Here is a 20,112-nt window from a genome sequence, read left to right on the forward strand (position 1 = left end):
AAAAGAATTTCTCAACACCAGACAAAGAATTGCGAAAATCTCAAAGAATAGGCAGCGGCTAGCCAGAGGTGTGGCCCCCTAGTCGGTGAATGTACAATGTTCAAAAGTCAATATCCAGAGATATCATCAGGGGTCACTCCTCAACAGACAGCCCTAAAAAAATCTACCATACATCCCTTAGGGATAATGGGCATCTCCTCTTCTCCGTAAATTACATACACATCGGAAGGGATCCCCGGGTACCAGGAAGTTTTTCACCGATATACTGGGTCCGGTGTTTTCCTCCCACGAATGATAATAATACCCAAAATGAAGAGGAGAGGTATATAGTGTGATACCACCTTTTTATTCTGTACAACAAATTAAAATAGACAGTTACGTCCCCCGAATCAAGTAGTGGAGTGGATTTTACCATAAGAGTTGGAGAACCAGGTAAAGGCTCTCATCAAAGCATGAAAGTGGACCAAAAAGATGACACAGCCTGGGCAGGTTCCACACACGTCCTGATGAGAGTTCCACTAGCACAGCTTGTTCAGTTCCAACACAGCACCCCCAACGCGTTTCGGACACCTTTGTGTCCTTTTTCAAGGAGAAACCTTTGTGTCCAAAACGCATTGGAGGGGCTGTGTTGGGACATTTTATCATTATACGACATTATTTATAATCTTTTATAACATTTCTTATAATATTTTGAACACATTATAAAATATACATTATTCAAGCGCTTGATATTTTTTTTTTTTAATTATACAAATACAATAATTTAATGTATATATATTGAAAAACTTGGACTTGGGAATCAATTTTCAAACTTCTTGCTCTCTCGTGCCAAAAGCTGGCTATACCACTGGCTCAGAGCACATTCTTACTGTTCCTCCATCTTCTGCTGTATGTGTATCATTTCCATTTAGAAATGCAGATCATTGGAATGTTTATAATAACACAGATAGATGGATAAAAACTGATGCAGGAAGATTGTGATGTCAGACTCACATCTATGTGGAACAAATGTCATACAAATTTAACTTGTAGAGATATAGGGGTACATTTACTAAGATTGGCGTTCTATTGAAGATGAGATGTTGCCCATAGCAACCAATCAGATTCTATCGATTATCTTTTAGAAGGGGCTAAATAAAAGTAGAATATGATTGGTTGCTATGGAGCAATATCCCATTTTCAATAGAACTCCCATCTTAGTAAATTTACCCTGTAGTTTTTACACACTATAAATGGGGTTCAGACATACTTACCTCCTGCAGTCTCCTCTCTGGGAGAAGCCTGGAGAGGAGACACTATACGGCACTCCATGGGTTGGGCCTGAATGGTCTTGCCATTACGCCCCACTCCCCACATAGGGAAACACAATGAGGGTTGCCGCTAATTTACATAATCCTGTAATTTAGCCCCACCCTTTTTCCTGGCTCTCGCGATTTCTGATGAGTTATAAAAAATCCTGCCCTCTTCAATAGAAAGCGGGCAGGATGTGGGTAGAGCTACCTACTCTTCTGGGGCTATGGGGGACTAACCCAAACATTGTGAGCCTCCTTGCAGCTTCCAGAAGGGTAGGGAAGTACTGTATAATTTCAGATATGGAATATACTCGTATTGCTTGAAATAAGACTCAATGACATACTGTAGTAAATTGAAAATAATGTACATTTATTCATGCTACTTTTAGTTTGAAGACAGAGTGGGTGAAATCTGCCTGAGAATTTTAGACATGAGCCCAAACTTCTTGACTGATCCATCCAGGGATTGCTCTAAGAGAGGAGACCCAGTGTATATCAGTAGAGTCATCTCTGCCATGGTGAGACACAGGACACAGACATGGAAAGAATGGATGTTGGCCTCTACACTGCAATTTAGTATTTATTTAATCTTATCATTCTCTGACGTATTCAGATCAATTCTAATGATGACCGAGGAGTGGTGGAATCTTGCTGGGATGAGTTCTTCAGAAATGGAGCCAATCCAAACACATGGAATGGAAGCATCACCATACTGCGACATTGGCACCAGAGTGGCTGCAGGCCAGTTCGATATGGACAATGTTGGGTTTTAGCTGGAGTACTTTGTACAGGTAATGCATCTATGATGTTTTTCAATATCTACAAAATTAGCCATGCATATTTATCATTGGAGTTACATTATGACCAGAGGCAGCTCCTACCCTTCTCAATGAGGAGGGGGGGGGGGGGGTGTCCATCACACTACTTTCTGGTCTAGACTGCAGAGCTCATATCTTGTTAACTTCCAGGTCCATTGTGCATGTGCAATAGATCTGGCAGGTGGCAGGACAGGCATACACATACATACACCAGACATACACCAGCAGACACATGTGCACAAGCCTGGCTTCTAAGCACTGCATCAGGAGCCAGGCAAGGCTGACAACAAGGGTGGCTTGCTACTAGAATCGCTACATCCTGCCTTCTCCTAATATAGCTAGTGCTCTCAGCTGGTCTACAGGGAGTATGCAGTGAGTTGGCAGGGCTCCAGCTACATTGTGTGACAATGGCCAGTGGCTCAGATCCAGACCCACAAAATCAAGTAATCTGCAGCATTCACCATTGCACCTCATCTCACAGTCCAGCAGAAGCGGCCAGTGCATTGGGCCTTGCTGCATTGCAAGCTGAGTGGAAGCCATACTATCCCCTATTGTAGATGTCAACAGGGCTCCTGGGACCGAGACAATTAAAGCTGGGTACACATTGGGTGATTCCAAGCACCGCCGATAATAATAACTATATTGATGGTGTTCGCAATACATGATTAACGATATCGGTATTGTGCATATCATTAACGATATATCGCCCATTGTGTACCTAGCTTAACTCAACACAGATCCTGCTGTGAACCACACGAGTGCTGCTGTACATGCCAGTGCTCCTTCAGGGCTTGGAGCCCAGAGGCAGATGACCATTGTCTCTGGGAGCTCTTTCCTTGGCTATAAGGAGAACAATCTTTGGCATACTAGAGGTATTATTTTCTATTGCAATTTAAATGTATTGGTCAAAAGCCACTGATGATGAGAGACATAGACAACCTGGGCCTTTGTGAATATACACCCTAGAATTTATGATAGCATGCATTAATGCGCTAGTGTCTTTTTATGAGTATTTTTTTATGTGTCTATAGTTTTTTTCCTGCTTAAACCTATTTGTACTTGTTTATACAGTGATGAGATTCCTGGGAATTCCTACTCGTGTGGTAACAAACTTTGAATCTGCGCACGATACAAACTCCAATCTGACTGTTGATGAGTACTATGATGAATCTGGGAAAAAGCTGGAGATGGCAGAAAGCGACAGTGTCTGGTGAGAGGAATGAAGGCGAGGATGATTTGCTTTGTGTACACTTACATACAAACATGAGTAATGTGGAAATCATGACAAGAAAGTCATCAATTATAAGCCAATCCCATTAGGGTCACACACACACTTTTAATCCTTATTACGCTGCCTAGAATTGCTGCAAGGGCCCTAATGTGCAGAGTACAACAAAAAAAATCCCTTCCAATGACTCTCTATTTACATTGTGCTACTCCCTCTAAGTGGCTGCGAGATCAAATTCTGTTGAAACTTTTGGGCATCCATAGTGAAATTAGAATATCCATAGGTACTGATAGCTGAAAGGCATCCTCTAAGACTACTAAAACCCAGTTTTTACATTATTAGATATTATCCAGGTAGTAGAGGCCTGATTCAGAGTTGATCACTGATCAGCGAATTCCAAGATCCAACAATTATCGAATGACTGCACATGCATAAGTATTGTAGCACGCATGTGTGATGGAGCTAGAGAAATTGCATATGGTTCATAAATGCAGTTTGGCTGGAGGTTGACTGACAGAAAGCTGGCATTAGGAGGTGGACACCTGCCATTTTTAGGGAGTGTCCGAGTATGCCAAGGCATAATAATGGAGAGCCTGTGATGTCAGCACTGGCCTTGCCTAGCCTGTCTCTGCTGCAGATGACCAGTAGGATCAGACTAAATCACAAAATCATTCAATGGTTCATGAATTGTGTATGGATTTGCAAGAGGATAGCGATCTCACGATTTCACCGCCGCCCCGCACCGACCCTCACCACCTGCACCGACACCTCCTCATCTGTTTCCGGTCAGCACAGAGCTGTGCTGCCCGGACCTGTAACCTCCTCCTCCCTGCACTATGATCCTCTTCTGGGTGCATGGAGGAGGAGAGCCCGGCGCAGCAGCAGCAGCGCCGGGTAAGGGAGGGGAGAACCGCCGGGTCCCTATGGGACCCGCTGACTCTTACTGCAAAGGACAGCTCTTAACGCAAGACCTGTCCTTTGCCATAATTATCGCATGTGTTAGTGCATATGTGATAATTATTAATGCGGTAGCCGGCGATATGGGGCGGTAAGGGGGCACGGATGTTAGAGCATTCCCCCCAGGATGAGAACAGTTGGTCATTTTTAATGCCTGCTTCCTTTCCTGTTTCTACTGGTAGTCTAGGGTAATATTGCAGACAGTAGAACATACCTTCAAAATTAGGACTGTCCCTTTAAAAAGTACAAATATTGTGATAAAATATTAACCTCAATTATATATGATACAGTAGTTTGTGCAAAATATAATGGGGTAAACTTACTAAAGCTGAAAAAGGGTGATGTTGCCCAAAGCAACTAATCAGATTCTGTCTATCATTTCTCTATTGTATCCTAGAAAATGATAAACAGAATCTGATTGGTTGGAACATAGACAATAAGGGGCAATGTGTACTTATGACTTTGAGATAATGTCCTTTAGTGTGGCACAGTCTTTCTCAAAACAGGTAGTGCCCAATCGCGGTGGAGAATCTCAGGTGATGTTAATCATATATGAGAAAAAAGATATAATAAACAACAATAATTAGAATTGGCTGTATGTGTATTTTTTAGATCAGTGTGAACTTTTTAAAGGTGGAATATTTCAGTAGGGCGTACCAAAACTCACGTTGGATAAATAAATGTAAAAGTGGTGTCTTTGGTACGGTCCTGAAGTATTCCACTCCAGAATATTGGTGAAAGTGATCTTGTTGCTTCACATGTGCTCGAGATAAGAAGAGGTGACTTCACACATGCTCAAAAGAAGGAAAATAACAAAACATGTGTATAACGTGATCAAAGTCGTGTTATCAGTGTGTAAGGAGCTGAATAAAAAAAATCATTTTCTTGTCAAGAAGGGTAAAAAAAATTGACTGCATACAATTTCATTAATTAGCCTTAGTTTATTTTTATTTTTTTCCTCATTTATTATGAATCTCCACCTAAAAGCTGAAACCACATTCCAGGTACAGTACGCATGTGCAGCTGGAAATGATGGATCACAATAATCAGTTACCCTGATTGGCTGGCTATGTAATAAGTTTGTGCTTACTGCCAGTATGTCCTTGCAGCTGAGCATAATGAGTATTTTCATGGCTAATTCATACATATGCCCACCAGCATGGGGTTAGCATTCACAGGTTGTATTTCATATTGTTATCTTACATCTTTTATAGGAATTTTCATGTGTGGAATGAATGCTGGATGGCACGGAGAGACCTTCGCCCTGGGTATGATGGCTGGCAAGTTCTAGATGCCACCCCTCAGGAGCTTAGTGGAGGTATGTCTATGGGCCAGATGTATCAAGTTTCAAAAAGTGAAAAAGTGTAGAGTGATAAACACCCAGCCAATCAGCTCCTACCTGTAATTTTTGAAACCCAGCCTGTAGCATGGCAGGTAGAAGCTTATTGGCTGGCTGTTTATCATTCTCCATTGTATCACTTTTTGAAGCTTGATACATCTTGCCCTTAATATGATAAATACCCTACTTCATGACAACTCAAACTAGGGGCCAAAAGTAATAGGGTGTGAGTTTTCCCATTTTTTTTAAAAGCAGCAATCATTTACACTGAAAAAAACCAGATGGATTTTGCCATGTAAATGATTGCCGCTGTATAAAACAAAAATGGGAAAACTCTCCCAAAATCTTCTGATTCTCACACATTTGGCCCCAGGTGCTATATCTATATACAGTATACTGTAAGTATGTGTATTTATTGATACCATGTCACTGATGTATTACAGGCACATATTGTTGTGGCCCAGCACCTGTGAAAGCAGTTAAAGAAGGAGATGTAGATGTGGACTATGACGTTGGGTTTGTGTTTGCTGAGGTTAATGGTGATATTGTTCACTGGGTTCTCCAAAAAGGTGGGGCTGAGAAAGGGGAAACAGACACTTTTTCTATTGGCAAAAACATCAGCACAAAGGCTGTTGGCAGCAATACTAGAGAAGATATAACGGACCAATACAAGTATGCAGAAGGTAAGTAACACCCCTAAAGGTATATAGACATTCCTCACTTCCATTCCTACGACTCGGTTGTTAAACGAATTGGTTGTAAATGAACATGTATAAAAAATACATAATACAAGTACAGTACACTTCTAAATAAAGAAAAGTCATACTCCTCCTATCCTCCTATTCTCTGACATGTTGCGGAAGCGCTGTAAAACGTGGGCAGCACGGTTCACTAAATAGTCTGGGCAGGTCGTAAGTATGAATGGGTAGGCAGGACGCAAGGGCGGGGTTGTAAGTCTGATAAAAGAAGGCCAGGTTGTAAGTCTGAGTGGTTGTTAAACAGGTAGGTTGTTAAGTGAGGAATGTTGTACTGTGGATAGATGCACTGTATATCCTATAAGGTATACATTTATGTTCTCACTTGTGTACAAGTACAATGCCTGACCTTTTGCATTTGTCATGTTTCTGTAATATGTCATAGATATAATGCAGATTCTAACTTGCAGGATCTGACCAGGAAAGGGCTGTATTTGAAAAAGCTGTATCTAGAATGAAGATGAAGAAGCCTTTCAGAGGCAGAGACTCTGTTGTGGCACTGGACTTTGATGTGTCCTTAAAGTTAGCAGAGTCCCCACTGATTGGACAGACAATCTTTCTCATATACCGAATTAAGAACAGAAGCTTAGATGCCAAGAGTTTTTCAATAAGTGTCAGTGCTCAAGAGATGATGTATAACGGGAAGCCTTTGGATCAGTTCTGGAGTGACAATGTTGTGATGGACGTGAGTGCAAACAGAGGTAAGGAAATATAATTTCTGAGTTTCCCAGGGGAAGAAAATGTACTTATATGTGATAATAGCTAAATATTGACATGGGCAGAAGTCATTTGAACTTTATTTACCTGTATAACTGTATGGCCTGCCATTGTTGGTGTACTTACTGTATAATGGGTATAGTGTCTGCGGTGCACACAGGTTCCTGAGTCTGCACATGCTGCACCTATTTCTTGAATACTTACCCCTCTAGAGGCTGCAACGATGGCAGTAGCACCAGAAATGAAAAGAGAAATTGTGTGGCAGCTATTTTGCCATCATCTTGCACATATGTAGTTTTGAAAATACTGCAACAGTTTTGAAAACACAAAACAGTGTTACTACATTTCATTTTCAGGGTAAATTTAGCTAGTCATTTATACCTCTCATAGGGCCTGATACAGAGTTTATTGCAAAGGCCAAATCTTTCTCAAATGGACAAAACTGCACTGCAAGTGAGGAAAATGTGTAAATACTGGCTGCTTTATTTTTACACTGTAAATTAAGATTTCAGATGGGATACACTGCCAACCCAAATCTAGCTCTGTCTGCATGTTACATTTGCCCCACCTGCAGCGCACATAGTTTATTCCATTTGAGAAAGATTTGGCTTTGGCTGCCAGTACCGCTACTAGTTTTCATCTGCCACAGGGACCCCGCCACTGACTTCCCATCTGCAGCGGGGAGACTTCCCATCCGCCGCAGCAACCCCGCCACTGACTTCCCATCCGCTGCAGGGACCCCACCACTGACTGCCCAGCCGCCGCAGGGTTCACCCTTTGCCCCGCACTGCCCGACCCCGCTTCATGCAGCCCACCCACTACCACCACAGCAGTGCCAGTGGGGGGGGCTGATGTGTGAGGGACCTGGGGCGACCATCTGTACCCGCTGCCAGCCATCTGCATCTGCTGCCAGCCATCAGTACCTGCTGCCAGCCATCAGTACCCGCTGTCAGTCATCTGTGCCTGCTGACAGTCATCTGTGCCTGCTGACAGTCATCTGGTGCAGGTTCCCAGATTCGTATTCTTCTTCTTCATGATCTGGTCCAGTCATCTGGTAAAGGTCCCGGACAAGTCTTCATCTTCTTCACAATCCGGTCCAGTCATCTGGTAAAGGTTCCTGGACAAGTCTTCATCTTCTTCATGATTTGGTCCAGTCATCTGGTAAAGGTTTCCGGACAAGTCTTCATCTTCTTCACGATCCGGTCCAGTCATCTTGTCAAAATCCCCAGACAAGTCTTCTTCTTCTTCACGATCCAGCCCAGTCACCTGGTAAAGATTCCTGGACTTATCATCCTCGTTGTCTGTGAACTCTATCCCCGTTGCCCAGTTGTCCTGCTGGGTTCTCTGCTCCGCAGCTTCCCAAGCTGGCCTTATCTTCCGGTGCTTCTTCTATGAGAGAGACTCATATCAAACCTGCTACACTTCAGTCTCCTCCTGACCGTGACACTCTACTCTCCAGGCCTCAGGCAGATCCACAAGGTACCCCAAGCATGACGCACTGTCGATAATTTTACAATAATAGGAGACACATGGTATTATTTATTTATATTTATTAACAGTTTCTTATATAGCACACACATATTCAGCAGCGCTTTACAGAGAATATGTGAACATTCACATCAGTCCTTGCCCCAGTGGAGCTTACGATCTATATTCCCTACCACTTGTACATGCACACACGGACATTTTAGGGTGAATTTTGTTGGGAGCCGTATCGCACTGCAAATTCACCCACACGACTGCAAATGGATGTTTTGAATAAACATCTATTCACAGCCTACTGGGCGAGTACCATATCATTTGATGGTCGCATACCATCGAATTAAGTGGAATGTGCAAACAAAACTAAGATACTCTCAAGTGTCATAACTTTACATGGGCCCTGTGCAAGGACTGGGCAGGCAGCTAACATCCGGTGATGTCAGCTGTCTGCCCCCGACAGCCGCATCACTGCCGCATTTCCATAGGGACACCCAGCATTTTCATGTGAACACCCATGAGAATCTGGGCATTCCCATGGGTGCGTCTATCCGTCTAGCCGCCCCGCACCACCTGCCTTCACTATTGGGTGTGAATGGGATGGTGAACTTACAGAAATGCATATGTGCAGATGACAAACTTCGATCCACTGTGTGTAAGCATGGGGGGGGTGGGTTGCGGACCAGAATAATCTCCCAAATGTGCCCTACAATCAGTGTATAAATGGCCCAACAATACAAATGGAGAACACCAACCTGTCATACTCTCAGGATTCATATTAGCCGATGTCTTAGGCATTCGATTTTGTAGAAATGTCACAGATGGATGACAAATGGTCTGCGATGTCGACCTAAAGGTGCCCATACATGGAGCAATATGTTCCATACTTTTGTGCTTGACGTGTGATGTGCTACAGCAGCGTGCTTTTTCTACTAGATGCGATGCGATCTAGCACAAACAGCATTGGCTACACATACTTCCATTGGAGGCTGGGAATGGTCGCATGCTTTCATTCCCTGGAGTCCCCATGCCTGGCCCCCCAGAGAACTGGAGAGGCGGAGCCAGAGAGAGCTGCAGGAGATGAGGTCGGGAGGTTGGAGGCCCCCAGCCATGGCACCTGGTGCAAGATGTGGCTGCAGCCCCCAGTGAGGATGCAGTTGCAGCCACCAGCGAGGTTGCAGCCACCAGCGAGGATGCAGCTGCGGCCCCCTGGCACAGGACAAGGCAGTGCCCCCCCAGCACCAACGGCAGGATGCTGCCCCCACCCAATCGGCCCAGAGGAATGCAGCCAGAGGAGGGGTGAGATGGAGGAGGGAGGTGGATTGCCCCCCAGCACAGGCCGCAGCCCCCAGAGACATGGTGCGGTGCCCCCCATGACAGCAGGACCCCACCCCCAGCCGCGAACACCCAGTGTGCCCTGCCGAGGGAGCCCATGGGACAGCAGGTATGGCTCTGCATGCTCCAACTCCTGGCACCCAGCCTCACTGACTCTTTCTGACTACCCCCCTTCTCCCTGCACACTGCCACCCCCAGCTGCAGCTCCAGCCAGGGTCATGACACACTGCCCCCCTACAGCCTTAGGATCCATCCTTCTGTGTGCTGTAGGGAAGTTGGCCTGTTGAGCCCTTCTGCTGCTGTGAGTAGCATGATCAAGATGGTGCCGCAAATGGCTGCCTAGGAACTGTGCACTCAGCCATATGTAACCCCGTGTCACCCCTGTCTTTTACATTGCACAGCAATCTATATCTATACTGTCTCTGCTTATCTGTTACCTACCTGGCTGCTGCTACGACCAGTGGCGCCACTGATGGTTACCTAGGCGCTGTGCATCTCGGCAGGTATGTGTTCCCTGAGTGATAACTGTACTGTCTCTGCTTGTATTGTTACCTGCCTGGCTGTTGCAACAAATAGTAGCGCCGCTGATGGCTGCCCAGGCACTGTGATGCCCAGCAAGTAGAAGTTCCCTGCCTCTATAATCCCTAGGGTACATGTAGCATATACCTGTATGTGTTATGTACTGTATATCTGTACTGTCACTGCTGAACTGTTACCTTACCAGCTGTTGCACAGCAATCCAAATCTAAATCCTAATATACACTCGTATACCTGGCCAATAAAGCTGATTCTGATACTTTTTGTGCTGTGCAATGTGATGTGCGATGTGATGTGCGTGGGAGCGTGCGTGGGAGCGTGCGTTGCATCCCATGGGAATATCACTCTGTGTATGGGCACCTTCAGTGATTGGGTTCATGATGTCACTTCTACAAAAAAACTTTACACAATGCAAAAAATACCAAAAAATACAAAATCCCCAATATAATGAACAAATTCCAAACTTCCAAAAGCAGCAAAATGCTACAGATACAGAAAAAAGGCATAGTCATTGAAAAAAAAGATAACTCTCAGAGAATGTCTGGGGATTATGGGTACAAGTGGTTCGATTTAGTCTATTTTTCTATTCGATTTTGCTTATATAAGCAAAATTTTATCGAAATCGAATAAAAATCAAACGAGTTTCAGGCACATTCAATCCAGATGCGTGATCCCGTTCAGTCTATACTGAATAAAAAATAGACTGTGCAGGCAAGACCATATAGTACAGTAGATCTATTACATATCTGTACTATATAGTCAGAATCGAATGGGTACACTGCAGCCATTCGATTCAATCCCAATTTGATCCCGATCAAATCAGGATTGAATAGAAAAGGAATCACACCATGTGCACCCCCTATACATAGTATAAAAGAAAGTCCTAGAAGCACGTTTGTCTGTGTGTTTGTCTGAACATGCTAATCTCGAAAACCGTTGCACAGATTTTTGTGCAGTTTTCACTACTATGGAGTGCAGTTCTCAACAAAGGTTTAGGTATATTAAGCATTGGCCTATCCCATATGGGAGCCGAGCAATAAAACATAGAAGTGTGTCACACAAGCTCGCGGCTCAGCTCATGCTACATTATATAAAGTGGGGAGGAACACGGCACTCATCCATGAACCCATGTGAAGCAGGGCCAGGTTGATAGTTTTATATGTTAACAGCAGAAGAAGTACATTCAACTGGACAGCAGGGGGAGCTCTCTGATCAAAATCTTAACTTCCAGAAATCTGTCTGATTTGACGGCAGACAATTATAAAGGAACAAAGTATCTGTTTCTCTATAACACGGGTGTCAAACACAAGGCCCGCGGGCCAAATCCGGCCCGCCAGACCTCGTCATGTGGCCCGCGCGAGGAGATAGCACGCAGGGCAGTGTGTCCCAGCTCCTGCCTAGGCCACCTCCTCTCACCCACCCCACCGCGGCCGCCTTACCTGTTCCTCCACTGTCGGCGGCCATGTTCCTGTAGGCACATATGTATGCGGCTACAGAAACATGGCCGCCGGCCTCCACGGCTACGTGGAGGAGGGCCCGGCCGCCTGTTCCCTCTGATGCCCGGTAGTGACAGACACTGGGTGGGAACGTCATGACAATGACGCCGCCCGCCCATGCGTCTGTAGAGAAGTAGGAGCAGGCAGGGAAGCTGGACCGGGAGTCGGGGACAGTGTGGCCGCAGCAAGCAGTGAAGAAAAGCTGGAAGCCGCAGCAGCTGCAGGACAGACGGCGAAACAGTAAGTGAGGATGAGGATCACACTCACAATAAAAAAATATATATCTGCTGTTTCCTGAGGTGTCCCCGTGTATAATAATAATAATGCCATGACACCACAGGCTGCTCCTCCTGTATAATCATTTATGTGTCATGGCATTACTTTTATTATATTATACAGGGGGAGCAGTCTGTGGTGTCATGGCATTATTATTAGGTACTCTTTACCTAGCACGGCGCCCATCGCGGGCATCGCGGGTACATTTATGTCTGGCCGCGACGCGACCGACGCGATGCCCGCGATTTCCCATTGAAAACCATGTTAAACATGTACATCGTGTCGGTCGCGTCGCGGCCGGCCATAAATGTGCACACGATGGCCGCGACGCGATGCCCACGATTTGCCATAGGAATCAATGTTAAAAGGCCCGATGGACACGATTTTCATGTTAAATGGCTGAATGGACCCGATTTTACCATAGGAAACAATGTTAAATGGGCCTTAGAGCCCAAATACTTACCCTGAACTCTGAAATGGCCCCCCCAATTGTTGACGCCACCCCACGATTAACGTCAACCCGAAGCGTGGCGAGCGCAGCGAGCCCGCGAGGGGCGGCGGTACGCGTCCTCCGACCTTTTCATACCCCCACTATCCACGTCGGCGTGGAGTTGAGAATAGAATAGTGTGGCGAGCGTAGCGAGCCACCGAGCCCGAAGCGTGGCGAGCGCAGCGAGCCCCCGCGAGGGGACGCGGATACCTTCACAGGTAAACGCGTCCCCTCGCGGGCTTCACAGGTGTCCGCGTCGCCACAGACACCTGTGAAGCCCGCGAGGGGACGCGTATAGCTGTGAAGGTATACGCGTCCGCTCGCCACGCTTCGGGCTCGGTGGCTCGCTACGCTCGCCACACTATTCTATTCTCAACTCCACGCCGACGTGGATAGTGGGGGTATGAAAAAGTCGGAGGACGCGTACCGCCGCCGCTCGCCACGCTTCGGGTTGACGTTGATCGTGGGGTGGCGTAAACAATTGGGTGGGCCATTTCAGAGTTCAGGGTAAGTATTTGGGCTCTAAGGCCCATTTAACATTGTTTCCTATGGTAAAATCGGGTCCATTCAGCCATTTAACATGAAAATCGTGTCCATCGGGCCTTTTAACATTGATTCCTATGGCAAATCGTGGGCATCGCGTCGCGGCCATCGTGTGCACATTTATGGCCGGCCGCGACGCGACCGACACGATGTCCATGTTTAACATGGTTTTCAATGGGAAATCGTGGACATCGCGTCGCGTGCGGGCATCTTTAGCCCGCATACGACGCGACCGACACGATTTTTTACCTCACGATGCCCACGATCAAGATCGTGGGCGCCGTGCTAGGTAAAGAGTACCTATTATTATACAGGGGGAGCAGCCTGTGGTGTCATGGCATTCATTTTATATTATACAGGGGGAGCAGCATGTGGTGTCATGGCATTATAATTATACAGGGGGACCTACAGATACAACCGGCCCTTTGAGGGTGACCAAACTGCTGATGCGGCCCCCGATGAATTTGAGTTTGACACCCCTGCTCTATAACATGGGCATATTATGCAGTAGCAATATATATTATTTATATGTGTGAGTGCTACAAATATAAAACATATACTAACAGATTTCCCAGGAAATGTGATTTACAATGCTATAAAATAGGCTGCAATGACCAACACATTTATTTATCTGGTAGGTATGAAATCAAATTTAGAAAGGAGGCATGGCCCGGAGGGAAGAGAGGGGGAAGAGTGAGAGTGTGTCAGGGATAGAGAGAGGAAGAGGGAAGAGAGAGAAGAGGGTGAGAGCGATGGTGTTAGAGATAAAGAGAGAGGGGGTGTGAGAAGGGGGTGAGAGAAAGGGTGTCAGGGATAGAGAGAGGTGGTGCAAGAGAGGTTCAGAGAGAGAAAAGGGGTGAAAGAGAGAGGGGATGAGAGATAGAGAAAAAAGGGGAGGGAAAGAGGGTTTTGGGGTAGAGAGAATGGGTGAGAGAGAGGGTGTCAGAGAAAGAGAGAAAGGGGTGAAAGTGTGCCACAGGGTGGGGGTCAGTGCGGGGCGGTGGTGGGTCAGTGCAGGGCGGCTGTGGGTCACGTTAGAAGCCCATAGGCTTCTATGGGGCATCGCCAGATGTTTCGATAACCCGGCGGGGAATGCTTAGAGCATCCCAAAATGCGGTAAAAACCCGATAACAGGGTTTTTACCGCATTTTTAGTTTAGAGAATCTCCCCCTGTGTTAGAGATGGAGAGGTGATTGAGAAAGAGATGGTATCAGGGATATCGAGTGGGGGAGGTGGAAGCTAGGGGGTGCCAGGAAAAGAGAGAGGTGGAAATAAAGGGTGTCAGGGATAGAGAGAAGGTGCCAGGGATAGAGGAGTCTGAGAGAGAGAAGGTGTCAGGGATAGAATGTCAGGAATACAGTGTCAGGGATAGAGAGAGGAAAGAGAGATGTAGAAAGTGACAGGGATAGAGAGAGGCAGGGTTAGAGAGAAAGGGAAGACAGAGGAGGGAAAGAGAGACAGTGTCAAGGATAGAGAGAGTGGATGAGAGAGATGGTGTCAGGGATAAAGAGACAGGAGTGAGAGAGTGAAGAGAGAGTGTCAGGGATAAAGAAGGAAAACATGAGATAAAGATATGGGAAAGAGAAGGTGTCAGGGATAGAGAAAGAGGGGGTGAGAATGGGAAGACAGAGAGTCAGAGATAGAGAAAGAGGGATATGAGAGGGGTGCCGGACGGGGTCCCGACAGTCGGGATCCCGACAGTCATTAACCCGACGTCGGGATCCCTACTGTTAAAACACCGACGGCCGGCGGCTATTTTCCCTCGTGGGGGTCCATGACCCCCATAGAGGGAGAATAGAATAGGTGGTGAGCGTAGCTCGCCACCGTGCCCGCAGCGTGGCGAGCGCAGCGAGCCCGCAAGGGGCTTTGTTGCACTGGCCACGCTGTCTGAGGCCAGGCAGTTGGGATCCCGACATCGGGATAATGACTGTCGGTGACTCATACCACACCCATATGAGAGAGGGGGTGTGAGAGAAAGGGTGGACAGAGATAGACAATAGTCAGGGATAGAGAGAGGGGATGTGAGAGAAAGGTGGGATGTCAGGCAAAGAGACAGAGGAGTGAGAGACAGTGTCAGGGATAGAGAGAGAGAGGGGTGTAAGAAATAGCAAGATAGGTGAGAGAGATGTGTCAAGGATAGAGAGAGGGGGTGATGGAGATATAGGGAAAGGGGGTGAAAGGGAACAGAGAAGTGGGGTGAACAAGATGTTGTCAGCAATATAGAGAGATGTGGGTGAGAAAGAGACAGTGTCAGATAAAGAGAGTAAGTAAGAGAAAGTGTCACGGAAAGAGAGAGGGGGGTGAGAAAGATGGTGGCAGAAATAGAGAGGGGTGAGAGAGACGTGTCAGGAATAGAAAGATGGGAATGAGAGAGAGATTTTGTCAGGGATAGAGAGAGGAGTGGGTGAGAGAGACAGTTTCAGAGATGGATAGGTGGGTAAAAGAAATGGAGTCAGAGACAGAGAGAGGGGGTGTGTGTGAGAGAGGTGTCAGGGATATCGAGAGAGGGAGGTGGGAGATAGGGAGTGTCAGGGAAAGAGAGAGGGGGAGAGAGAGGATGTCAGGGATAGAGAGAGTGTATGAGTGTGAAGGTGTCAAGGATAGAGAGAGGGCATGAGAGAGACAATTTCAGGGATAGAGAGAAGGGTGAGAAAGAGATGATGTCAGGAATAAATAGAGCAGGTGAAAGATGGTGTCAGATAGAAAGAGGGGATGAGAGAGACAATGTCAGAAATAGAGAGACAGGGTGAAAGAGATGGTATCAGGTATAAAGAGGTTAGAGAGAGGGGGTGACAGAGATGGAGTCAGGGATAGAGAGGCGTGTGAGAGAGGGATGGTGTCAACGATAGAGAGACAGAGGTGAAAGAGAGAGATGGTGTCAGGAATAGAGAAACAGGAGTGAGAGAGGATATAGAGGGAGAGAGAGTGTCAGGGATAGAGAAATGTAGGGTTAGAGAGAGAGGGGGAAAAGACAGTGGGCGGTATTCAATGAGCTGAATCGTTGGTCACAACGATTCAGTTTTTTCATTCGCCAGCCAATCGCCGTTTTTTTGCTGCCAATCGCCATGCATGGGGATTCGTGTGGAGTCGCCGAGTCACCCTATTCAACGTGGCTGAGAATCGCCGGCCCTAACGGCGATTCTCAGCCAACCCTGCGTTTCCCTAAACAGCTTCATTAATGTCGTCAGTGTTTAAAAAATTGCAGTGAAATGCAAGACAAATGCAAATTACCCTGAATAAACGCTTCCAATACAGCAGACGGCAAAATCTGGGTAATCTGCACAAAGGCCAAACGAAGGAGTGAGGTGGGGAGGAGAATCATGGGTAAGTGAGGTGCACCATGGGTAAGAACAGTGCTTTGTGGGAGAAAAAAAAAATACCTCAAAAAATTAAATATATATTTGTATAGCACTTCTACGACCATCACATCACACAAGGGCAGCAAATAATAATACATTACACTTGCACAGTTAAATAGAACACTTAAAACCAATTATTTGACATGTTCCTATAAAAGTTCACCAGAAAAAGATGACGAGGGACACTCGGTGAGGAACGGCGATATGTAACAAGAAAAAGGAATCGCCAACTTCTCATTGAATACACTTTTGGCGATTCCCCTCGACTACCGTCGATTCCCCATGCAAAATCCTATAGACTAAAAACGGCGATTTGTAGAGAATAACATTTGGCGATTGGTGCTTCATTCACCGGTCCTTATCGGCGATTATAGGTCATTGAATAGGGTGATTCGCATTAGGAGCTCCAAAAATCACCGTCAGACACGAAAAAAACACAGAATCGCCATAAAACTTGGCGATTCTGGCTCATTGAATACCGCCCAGTGTCAGAGTCCAGGGATAGGGAGAGGGGGTGAATAAGACAGATTCAAGGAGTGGGTGAGAGAGAGAGAAAGAGAAGGGGTTAGAGATAGAGGAGGACAGTGGCGTAGCAAGACATTTTTCACCCCCCTGACAAAAAAATTCAGGCGCTCCCCCCCAAGAAGGGGCGAGGTGATGGACTATGGGCGCCGCTGGCTGAGCTTACAGGTGAACTAGGCATCAGTGAGCACTGAGATGGTCTGGTTACGTACATATCTAATGAGCGGGGACCCAGCACAGTGCATATGTGCTCTGGACTGGCCACCGAATGTTGAGGCACGGGGGAGTCGAAGGAGGGGGTGTGCATCATCTGGGTACAATTGGGCAACTCTAAATGGGTCAGTGAGAATGGGGAGGAGGTGCCCCCTTTAGGGCTGGAGCCTGGTGGCAAGTGACTCCGTTGTATCTGGAAATTCCGACCCTTTATAAAGTAGCATTATTTGTTTTATTGCAATAATTGTTTTTCTTTCAGTGATTTATGTTTTTTTTCTAGATTTAGAGACAAGTTTTCACATTCAGCCGTATAATTATGAGAGATTTCTACGCCCCGGGAATAACATCAAAGTAACTGCACTTGCTATAGATCGACAGAGCAAGAAACTTAAATTAGCGTCTAAGAACATCATATTTGAAGTCCCTGGTGTAGATATCCAGGTATGTATTACGATAACTGGAAGAGGTTGCCCCATGGCAACATTCTGTAAGGGCCCCTATGTGCCAACTTACTGTATAATGATAAATGTATATAGCACATATAACTTACACAATAAAGATGGGCCCATTTCAGCTCTGGGCCCCATAGCAGCTGCTCCATTTTCACCTATGGTAGATACGCCTTTGAGATCTGGGAATCCACACGTTGGTATTATTCCTACAAGTTAGGTCATACAGTTGGTTGTGTCCAGCCAATGTGCAGCTACACATTGGGCCTAATTATTGTTTGTGTGTTGTGTGCAATCACAATGCACATGCACCAAGGTTCCACTCACAATGAGGATTTCATGGTGATTGACATACAGTGACCAATGAAGGTGTTAACAGTAAGTGGATGAAAAATACAGGTGTGTCATGGAATTTTGGGGGGTGCATATCTGCACATATTTACAAGCTAGTACATGCAAAAACATGGCAACTCCACAACTAGCACTGTGCCCAGTCTGTGTAGCCATAGACAAACCCTTAGGTTCAGCTTTTTTGCATATAGGCTGCAAATATGTACGAGCAGAGGTTTCCAAACTGTGTGCGGTGGCTCCCTGGTGTGCCAGGGGCACTTGCATGGGTGACTTAGATTGGTGATCCAGGACGATTACAGACAGTTAATATGGCATCAAGGCAGTTGCAATTGAGTTTGCAAAAGCTCTTCTGGATGTCTCTTTTCATTCACTTGCTAACATTAGCAGCTCTGTAGCCTAGAGAATTGTAACTGCATGTGCATACAAATATGTTTTTTTTTTCCCTGTAAATGAGATTTTAAAGGTACTAGGTGGCCATCTTTCAAATGGCATCTCATGTATTGATTTGAAGGGAGAAGTAGATGTGCAGGCTTTGTTTTAGGTGTCAGGTGGGTGGGGGCAGAGACTGCAGAGCGGTCTGGTAGCAGCAATGATGATAATGTAGCAGTACTTTCATGTCTTATTAGGATGTGGAATCCGCCATGTTTTCATACACTGATCGGATACAGTGCAGCGGAAAAGTTGAGCTACAGTACCTGGCTGAGAGGCATATTATTTGATACCTCTAGCAACTGAAGGTCCGAGAGTGCTACCCCGCACACCAAACATATCTACACCCAGACTTGGAGAGGGCACCCAGCAAGCTGATACCAATACCCAGAGTTTCCTGAGTGCCGAGCAGCCGATATATATATTTATTTATTGGGGGGGGGAGAATCCGCACTCACAGCCAGCCCAAGTCATCAATTGGGGTGCTTAACTAAAGTGACAGTCAATGTGTCCCAATAATAGTCCGTATATGGGATAATTAATCCACGATAAGCACTCACCAGTAAAAACATCAAACTTTTAATTTTGTACTTGTTACAACATAGAAATCTTACTTCAAGGATCCACAGATCCTGTAGTTCGATGTTTCGGCCACTAGAGGGCCTTTTTCAAGACAGCTCCAATACTGCACAGTTCTTGAAATTCCTGAAACGTCTTTCTTAGTTGTAACAAGTACATAATTAAAAGTTTGATGTTTTTACTGGTGAGTGCTTATCGTGGATTAATTATCCCTTATACGGACTATATATATATATATATATATATATATATATATATATATATATATATATATATATATATATATATATATATATATATATATATATATATATATATATATATACACACACACACACACACACACACACACAAAGAGAAGGTAAATGAAGCGCACAAAATGAAGCGCACAATCAGTAATATGGTATAATATAACACAATTTTACTTATAAAATACTGACGTACATTAAGGGTAAAAACAGCAATGCTTGCCAGGGAGTAGTCGGGCAGTGCGGCAGGAAGGTAAGAATGAAAACAGCCGTAGGCGGTGATCAGTCGCCGGCAGGAACCTCGTCAAACAACCGCTCACTCGGATCCACTCCTTCAGATCGACATGGACTACAAAGACGCCACAGCGTCGGGATCACTGGAAGCCACGCCCAACGCGTTTCGTCACAGGTTCGGACTTCATTCCCTGACGTATAATTGTGTTATATTATGTCATATTACTGATTGTGCGCTTCATTTACCTTCTCTTTGCAAGCATACCTCTGTGGATTCGTGGTGGATCCTACAAGTAGAGCAGCACACATTGTGGGACTTATTGGACATTGTTACATGCTTAAAAGACATTGGACTTAATGCGCTGGGTACCGTTCTTCTGTATATATATATACATATATAGTCCAATGCACTCGCCTAATAAAAAGTCCAGAATAATTCATAAAATCCAAATGGTGATTTTTTATT

At 45.6% G+C, this 20,112-nt stretch overlaps 1 protein-coding gene across 2 annotated transcripts in view; it reads left to right on the forward strand.

The window, feature by feature from the left end:
* LOC146008483 (protein-glutamine gamma-glutamyltransferase 5-like) overlaps nucleotides 1-20,112 on the forward strand; it is a 46,715-nt gene that overhangs the window by 16,931 nt on the left and 9,672 nt on the right. The window contains exons 5-11 of one of the 2 annotated variants that reach the window (XM_083147822.1): nucleotides 1,682-1,810; nucleotides 1,906-2,083; nucleotides 3,182-3,320; nucleotides 5,510-5,613; nucleotides 6,078-6,317; nucleotides 6,800-7,090; nucleotides 17,637-17,797. In XM_083147822.1, the coding sequence (XP_083003948.1) occupies nucleotides 1,682-1,810; nucleotides 1,906-2,083; nucleotides 3,182-3,320; nucleotides 5,510-5,613; nucleotides 6,078-6,317; nucleotides 6,800-7,090; nucleotides 17,637-17,797 (1,242 nt within the window). The remainder of the gene's footprint in view (nucleotides 1-1,681; nucleotides 1,811-1,905; nucleotides 2,084-3,181; nucleotides 3,321-5,509; nucleotides 5,614-6,077; nucleotides 6,318-6,799; nucleotides 7,091-17,636; nucleotides 17,798-20,112) is intronic. The other variant, XM_083147823.1, reaches the window with a different exon arrangement.

This window comes from Crinia signifera, chromosome 6 (genome assembly GCF_055691185.1).
Source record: "Crinia signifera chromosome 6, ASM5569118v1, whole genome shotgun sequence".
In the NCBI taxonomy this organism is placed as follows: Eukaryota; Metazoa; Chordata; class Amphibia; order Anura; family Myobatrachidae; genus Crinia; species Crinia signifera.